The 8800-nt window shown below is 32.6% G+C and overlaps 2 protein-coding genes across 2 annotated transcripts; one reads left to right on the top strand and one right to left on the bottom strand.

The window, feature by feature from the left end:
* Window positions 1-1947: 1947 nt before the first annotated feature.
* LOC125824459 (uncharacterized) lies at window positions 1948-6075 on the top strand. The gene is made up of 3 exons (XM_049503842.1): window positions 1948-2777; window positions 4516-4684; window positions 5561-6075. The coding sequence occupies exons 1-3, from the start codon at window positions 1977-1979 to the stop codon at window positions 6001-6003; spliced, it is 1413 nt and encodes a 470-aa protein (XP_049359799.1). The 5' UTR covers window positions 1948-1976; the 3' UTR covers window positions 6004-6075.
* A 1144-nt stretch (window positions 6076-7219) lies between these two features.
* LOC125824611 (auxin-induced protein 15A-like) lies at window positions 7220-7706 on the bottom strand. Its single transcript, XM_049504016.1, has one exon. The coding sequence runs from the start codon at window positions 7661-7663 to the stop codon at window positions 7241-7243; it is 423 nt and encodes a 140-aa protein (XP_049359973.1). The 5' UTR covers window positions 7664-7706; the 3' UTR covers window positions 7220-7240.
* Between the last annotated feature and the right edge of the window lie 1094 nt (window positions 7707-8800).

Genomic DNA, 8800 nt, shown 5'->3' with positions numbered 1-8800 from the left:
TGATTAATTATTTTACAACATAGAGTTCAATCCATAAGAAGGAAATATATATGTATTTAGGAAACAATGTTATGATCGAAGTATGTAAAAGGGTAATATAAATTGATGATAAGCTTATACAATCATTCATTTGAATTTCTTGAGTTGCGCATGACAATGCCAAATTTTGTGTACTTTATTTTATAAATTTAGTAAAATATTTTAACCCAGAATGTCCACATATCACTAAAAGCTAAACTTCCAGATAAATTTTTAATCACATTAATATTTCTTCATCTTATATCCATTTTCTTCCACTACGTAATGTTTTACATAGTGAGTTTCTCAATTTTTTTAATCTTTTACATGATTTTTTAATTCTTCTTTTTAATATAAGTATTTTTTTTAAGTTTAATATGTTTCTTCGCGACCGAATTTCTTAGTTTATATATAAATACTAGAAAGTCATTTTTACATTTATGTGATGATAAACAATCCACATATGCCAAATTCATCTTCCATATTAGTTTCGGTACAAGTTTGAGGATAAATTTATGCCTTTTTCCATAATTCAACAATCTGCCTAATTAGTTAGGCTACACTTAGCACTAGCTCTCACAACCCATTTAATTTAGGGAAAAGGCTCAAATATCTCATCGAACTTTCAGAAAAAGCTCATTTATGCCATCCGTTAAAAGTTTGGCTCATCTATGCCATTACCGTTTAAGAAAAGGCTCATTCATGCCATTATTTTTTAACGGTGGTTTTGCAAAACCATTTTTTACACGTGGCCAATTATAATTTGGCCACGTCATTATTTTTTTCAGAATTTTGATTTTTTATTATAAAAAAATAATGACGTCCGAATTATAATTGGTCACGTGTAAAAAATGGTTTTGCAAAAAATGTTTGTTCAGAATTTTAATTTTTTATTATAAAAAAAATAATGACGTGGCCGAATTATAATTGGCCACGTGTAAAAAATGGTTTTGCAAAACCACCGTTAAAAAATAATGGCATGAATGAGCCTTTTCTTAAACGGTAATGGCATAGATGAGCCAAACTTTTAACGGATGGCATAAATAAGCCTTTTCTGAAAGTTCGATGGCATATTCGAGCCTTTTCACTTTAATTTATATGGCACCTTCATTGTAAGACTCCCTCTATAAATAATGTAAAGAATATTTTAGTTTCTATAACATATAAATAAATACTATTTATTTAATTGCTAAATGACAATGCTTCACCTTCAAAATCTTTTTTCCCTTAATACAAGGGTACCAACAACTAAGTTGTTTTCTAAAATAGTACTCATTTCTCTAGCAAATTTTCATACAAAGTTAGATCAATGAAGACTAGTATATATATATATATATATATATATATATATATCAGTATATATATGTTAAAAAACTAACAGAAACTAAATATAAGTAACTATGGCCCCATTAAAAGCATAAAAGGACACTTGATGACCCACGTCGTCAATCCCAAACTAGAACCTCATTTTTCAAATTATTAGTGACCAATTAAATATTACGCAAAATAAAGTAAAATATTTTAAAACTAAATTCATATTGTGTTAACAGTTAATAGACAATATAAATTTATCTTTATCATTTTTTTCAAAAATCTCATAAAATTTGACATTATCATATCCCATCGCTTTGGTTGGTAAATGAGTCCAAAGTTTATAGTTGTCAACCTTTCTTCTTTCTTACCCATTAACATTCGATACGCAAAATAAAATGAGATATTTTAAAATAAATTTTATATTATGTTAAATTTTTAAAATATCCCATCAAACTTGGCATTATTATATCTCATCGCTCCGATAGATAAATGAATTTGTAAATTATAATCTCGAGATAATTTAATCTTGTAAAAAATACTAATCATTGATTTTATCAGTAAAAAAAAAATGTATAAATAAGTGGTTAGGCTTCATTTGTCCACTTTATAGTACCTTTCACTCCCATTTAGCTAATCTCTCAGTCATGGCTGAGCAAGGAAGCGCCGCCGCAGCTCCGCCGTCTGAGTTGAAAATCCGGCTGGCTGGTAGCACCGAGCACAGCTGGTGCAAGGCGGTTCCCGGTGGCACAGGTATAACAGTCTTAGCTCTACTCTTATCAAAACCACCAGACATTTCACTTCTCGAAAATGCCCTTCACAAACTTCAAAATTCCAATCCTATTCTCAAATCTCAACTCCATTACGAATCAAGCACAAATTCCTACTCTTACATCATTCCCTCCACTTCTCATCTTCAAATCCAGCCGTTCGATCTCTCATCAACGGTTCAGATTCTCCGACGCCTCAAAACCTCCGATCTCACCTCCGTCTCCGATTTTCATCTCATCCTCGAACACGAAATCAACCAGAACTCATGGATAAATACCGGCACTTCATCAGATTCCGACACGGATATTTTCTTCGCAAGCATTTATCAATTAGAAAACGAGAAATCGGTCGTCGCGTTAAGGATTCATACATCGGCGTGTGATCGGGCAGCAGCGTTGGCGCTACTGAAAAAGTTGCTAGAGCTGGTGAGTGGGGAAGACGGAGAAGGGACAGAATTGGAATTATTGAAAAAGATGGAGGTTGGTTTGGGGATTGAAGAGTATATTCCAGCTGGTAAAGCGAGTAAGCCATTTTGGGCGCGTGGGATTGATATGGTGGGGTATGGATTGAATTCATTGAGATTTTCTAATTTGAAGTTTATGGATTCGGAATCAACAAGAGGATCACAAGTTGTGAAATTGCAGTTGAATAAAGAAGAAACTGATCGCATTCTTGATGTAAGTTTTTCACATTTTAGTAAATCTCTTACCTTTTTGATACCAGCAGTGTCCGGTTAGCTCGTGCACGTCTCGACTAATTTCATGTTACTTCTGACCATTCAGGCTTGGTTAGATTAGAAGAAATCACATAGTCACTCGTTAAGTCCTAGATAGTCCGCTTCAAAAAAGAAGGATTTTTTTTCTTTTTCTACAATTCATTAATTTCAACTTTTCACGTTGGTACATAAATTAGCTTGTGCACAGACTAATTGAGGCTTGGTTAGATGAGAAGAAATCACGTACTTTCTTGTTTCAATTTGTTTGTTTTAATGTCCTTTTTAGTCGTTTCAAATAAGAACGACTCTTTCCTTTTTTTTTGTCCTCTCATTATTTTTATCTTTTCGCGTGATATATTTAAATTTATAAGATTAATGGTATTTTGGTACACTTTATGTATCTTTAGTTTAAGATTGTAGAATTTGATTTTTTAAACTATGTTTTAAGTTCAAATCAGATAAATAAATCAAAATGTGGATGGGGAGTAGTGTTTTTCTTTAGCTTCCTTATTTAAGAGCAAGATAGTGATATTCCTTTTTCTCTTTCAATAAATTTAATTGTCAGATGTTTTACAAACTCAAAGAATTTAAAAGTTTTGAAATACTATATATAAGGAAGTATATTAAACCTATCTAAATTCAAGGATTATATTTGCCATTTTCTCGATGTATGGTGTATTGTTTTTAATCATATACTTTTCGCACTTAAATCATAATTAATTATAATTTCCTTAGTATAATTTTGAAAATATGTATTTTTCTCACTTAATCATAAATTAATTATAATATCCTTAGTGTTATTTCGAAAATATGAAAAAAGAGATTATGGTTTAAATTTAAGTGGAGACAAAATATATTAGATGATTCAAATTTCTTCTTATGTGCCTAAGTTTTGATCGATTAAGTTATCTGGTATTTGCGTAGATGGAAAATAGCAAGTATCTAATAGATAATGTTTGCAAACTGACTTGAACATCATCGTCATTCGTCATAAAAAAATAGATTTCTAATTGTCAAGTTAGGTTGACATCTTTTTTTCATTTTCTTTAGAAATTAGGCAAAGCTACTCTATAAAAACTTGCTTGGCCCAATTTTCTTGTTAGGTTGGTTGAGAATCTATGGCCCTCATTGAATGCTGATGTACTATTCTCTTCACATGATGTCCAACTTTAATCACATTCGAATTGTGAATTGGCCAATTTGCATGCTACATCTTTCACATGACTAGAATCTGGCCTGATTGTGAGTAATGGTATTACCTAAATTTTTCTAAAAAATAATCGTGGTGTTCGGGTCAACTAGTGGTTACCTCAGTACCTTCTATCTACATGTGTATCAAATAACTGTGTCCACCGAGAATGGTATAAACTAATACCGTTAATTCAAAAGATCCAATTCGGCTCAATTGCGATCAGGTTTATAGCCTGATTAATGGTTTAAATTTTATACAACGACACTGCAAAATCAAATTATTTAGAAGTTAGTTGTATGTAACTGTCTATGATAAGTGTGTGCAACACTCCAAAATGTCGCTCGCCACTTGCTAATCCTCCAAAATTACACTACTTTTGGAAGATCCAACATGCACCTGGCAAACACTTTTGAAGAGTCTGACCAACAGGTTATGACTCCCTAATTAAATGTATATTGTTTGTAATTTAGAGCATTAGGAGGTAGTAACAAAATGTGAATTTTTGCAGGGCTGCAAAACGAGAGATATAAAACTGTGTGGACTGTTGGCTGCTGCTGGATTAATTGCAGCTCATTCCTCAAAAGGCCTAAATGAGAATCAATGGGAGAAGTATGCAATTGTAACCCTTATTAACTGCCGTTCAATTCTTGATCCAGTGCTTAGCCCTGATTTTCCAGGTTCGTTAATGCATTCATGGTAAAAACTTACTTGTATCGGGTCTTTACATTTCTTGGATCTAGGCCACCACTCTTGACACCCATCTGACCCCATTAGTCACTACTGTCTACTGGCATCCGATCTTTTTTTTCTTCTTTTTGGACCCAAGTTAGTCATAGATGGTACCGCTACTGATGTTCTACCAGTTGGTCAAGGCTAGCACACTCTTGGGTCCAGGTAACTACTCCCAATTGATCACGGTTAGCACACCTCTTGAGGTCAAAGCCATCACATGTGACACTCTCTTGATCCCCCTCTTTGATTTTCGGGCTCAAGCATTGCTTTGATAGTAATTGTTATAGACTAAATAGAAAACCTCAGCCTATTAAGTAAGGGAGGGAGAACCTGTCAATCTATAAACTCATACCTACACTCAATCGGGAGTCAATTATTGGTATGCAACGATTTCTTTGAAGGTAAATAACAGAGTTGCTATATGTGACTTGCAAGTTCATTGCACATAATCTATGTACTTGGAAAAGCTCAAATTACCCTTAGTCTTTTGGAAACATCCTATTTGCCTTTTTAACTTGAGCAAGTACACCTTACTTCGGTACCATGCGATTGTTCTTACATTTGATGAACTCTCACTTCTGTTCAGCTTTTTCTTTTCATTTCTATTGTTGTATCCCTTCAGCCTTTCCCGAGTCTTAAAACTCCGACTTCTAAACTCAAAACTGGTTGGAAATGCCCATTTTGAGCTGGTTCAGGCAGATGTTCCCGCTGATCTAGATTTCAGAAATCGTCAGCTTCTGTCCTTTTAGTCATTTCCATTATTGCATCCTAAAGATGTTTACTGAACAGAGCATATTAAAATGATGACCTATGTCATGCAGGCTTTTATCATTCTGCCATCCTCAACACGCATGACGTTAAGGGAGGAGATGATTTATGGGAGCTAGCAAAGAGAAGTTACACATCTTTTATCAACGCCAAGAACAATAACAAGCATTTCACAGACATGGGAGACCTGAATTTCCTCATGTGCAGGGCCATTGATAATCCCGGCTTAACTCCATCCTCTTCACTAAGGACTTCTCTCATCTCTGTGTTTGAAGACCCTGTGATTGATACCTCCAGCACAGTGCATCAAGAAATCGGATTAGAAGACTTCATCGGGTGTGCATCCGTGCATGGGGTAGGCCCTTCTATTGCCATATTCGACACAATTAGGGACGGACTGTTGGATTGTGCATGTGTTTATCCCTTCCCCTTGCATACTAGGGAACAAATGCAGGAGCTCATTGGTGAAATGAAAAAAATCCTTGTTGACTGCTAGTATATTACTAAAACAAACATGATGTTTCCCCACTGATCATGTTCAATGAAAATGCAATAAATTTCCTACAAACAGTTTTGTTTTTTTACATTAAAGTTTCAAGTTCTTGTTCTTTTTGTGCTTGTTTTAAAATGCTAAGTTTATCAACTCCAAGTTGAAGTGTGTGGGCAATTGACGATGCAACGAAATTTTACATCATCATGTCAAAATTTAACTGATTATAGCAGGTTACTCTTCTATTCACTTAATGTGATGGATATACAGACAATGCACATAACATAAACTCTTTCGAAAATTACAATTTCGAAAACATTCCATGAGTCATTTATGGCTCTAATTTATCACCTAACTACTAAAATGCTGCTGACTTCAACAAACATGCAGCCAAGTACTTATTTTTGTTTTTTGGCTAATGTGGTTACCACTATGTTCAGTATCTAATTTTTGACCAAGTCAAAATTAAATAATTGTATAACATGCATGCACCTCTTGATGATAATCAAACTACCAATCATCCATTTTGACTATTTAGAAACCCTTTTGACTTGATAACTATGACTAACTACACACATTGTTGAAAACAAGGTGAAGAGAAAGATTAAAATGATAGAGATGTACATCCTTAGTTAATTAGCTTACCCCAACTCTCTTTTTTTATCTGACTTTGAAACTGACTATGTGAACGAGCTCAAACTACTTAAGTTTAAGAATGAGGCATATATAGTATATATACTAGTAGTTGTTATAGTAAGATGAACATTCTCAAAATGGTCTTAATGTAATTGAAAGGGCAAAAAGTAAATTATTAACAACTACATTTCTCTTTCAATTCTTGTCACTTAAAATTTACAATTTAGCTAGTTGACATTAATTAAAGAGAAATATAAATAACAAGATTTACTTCTCTCAATTGATTTCCCCTCATGGGAAAAAACAAAAGGAAGCTTACCTAGGATATTAAAGGTGTAATAATTTACACTATCTCTTTGGTACAAAAGTAACTAAGACTTAAATTGTAAATTACATCCTTAAGATATGATTTAATCCTTGAATCTAATTCACCAAATGCTATTTTTCACTCTAGCTAAAAAAGTAGTTGATTCCAACTTGTTCGAGATTGAAATGTTGTACGTTGTTGTTGTTGTATCCTCACGCTAGAAAAGTGGTAAAAAATAATAATGCTAATTCGATTCTTCTGAATCAAGGTCAGATACGACCCTGAATAATATCGACCTAATTATAGAAATTCCTCAACCAAGCCACCAAAATCAAACTTCCCATTGCAACACTCCACAGCATTGACCACTTCTTGAAATGCAGCAACACTACATGGCACCACAAGTCCATTTGTTTGCTCAAAACCAAACTCATTATATGTCTTCTCTAACAAAATCTTGAACAATGGATGTGAAAGATAGCTCGTTGGCACCGCGAATCGTTCTCTTTCTTCCCCTACATACACTGCAAATGTCCCCATCTTTTTTGATGATTTAGCACTTGTTGGACTAACCCCTTGATAATCTTGATCTTGATCATCCTTAACAAGTAAATATTCAAGATGTTGTGATTGATCATGGTGAATAGAATTATCACTAGGTGATCTAATAACCTTAGCCTTTTTGGCTAATTTCTTCATTGAACCAAACTTCTTGCCTAGCATTTTTGTGTACAAGAAAATGAGAAAGAAGTTAATTTCTTGAATATTTTTGCAATGGAAAAGAGTGGGTGGCAATTGGCTATTTGTAGTGTGGAGAAATTATCAAAGAGGGCCAACTTTTGACTTTTAAAAATTGGAAGAGTGGCTATATGATTGTGGTGGTTTAATTTATTTGTCCTTAAATGTTGTCTCTATGCACTTTTGACTTATCAATAATAGCAATTAGTGCATATCAAACTTATACCCTATAAACAAATCAAGAAGACCTAGTATCATAAGCAAATTTAGGATTTGAATTTTATGTGTTCGTACTTAAAATTCTACCACATCCCATCAATACAAAACATAAAAAATCTCGATGGAAGTTTCCATTGGAGATTCGGATTTTTTTCTTTAGAAATTATGTCCAATTATGTCATTAACGTAAAGAATTACTCTCTCCGTCCCAATTTATGTGACACATTTCGAATTTTGAGATTCTAACAAGTTTATCTTTGACGGTAAATTTTTCATATACCTTATAAATATTTTGAATTATCAATTATTGTGACTTGTAGTACTTTTTCACGTAGTTTACAAATATATAGATTTTATTTCAAAAAAATTGAAAATTTTATGTGCAAATTTCCGGTCAAACTTAAATTTTTGACTCTCGAAAAATGAAATGTGTCACATAAATTATATATATATATATATATCACTTTTAAAAAAAATTATTATACCTTAATTAATTAGGTAAATGGATGGTAGAGATCTGGAGTTGGTTCTATCAAATAATAATATTTACAAACATTATAAAATTTTAAAAAGAAATAAATATCACTTTTTAAAAATAGAATAGCAATAGCTCATGCTATATTTTAGCCATTAATCCATTACTTAAAAAGGCATACCGGATTAGTTACAACCAATATATTCCTTTATAACCAACAAAAAATAATTTTAACCATTACATAATTGAATAATCAAGAATAATTTTAACTTAATCAACTAGAAAAAATTGACTAATCACCAACCCTTTAATATATTGGACGGCTAAAAATGGTGGGTGCCCATGAAACTAAAAAAATTAAAGGATAATAAAGTATATATTATAATAATTAAACAGTCGGAATATTTATCAGTTTATGTGATTAAAAA

This window comes from Solanum verrucosum, unplaced genomic scaffold, assembly GCF_900185275.1.
Source record: "Solanum verrucosum unplaced genomic scaffold, falcon-dt-bn FXZP01000125.1, whole genome shotgun sequence".
NCBI classification, from domain to species: Eukaryota; Viridiplantae; Streptophyta; class Magnoliopsida; order Solanales; family Solanaceae; genus Solanum; species Solanum verrucosum.
The sequence above is the reverse complement of the archived record's forward strand: the minus strand, read 5'-3'. Positions and strand labels throughout refer to the sequence as shown.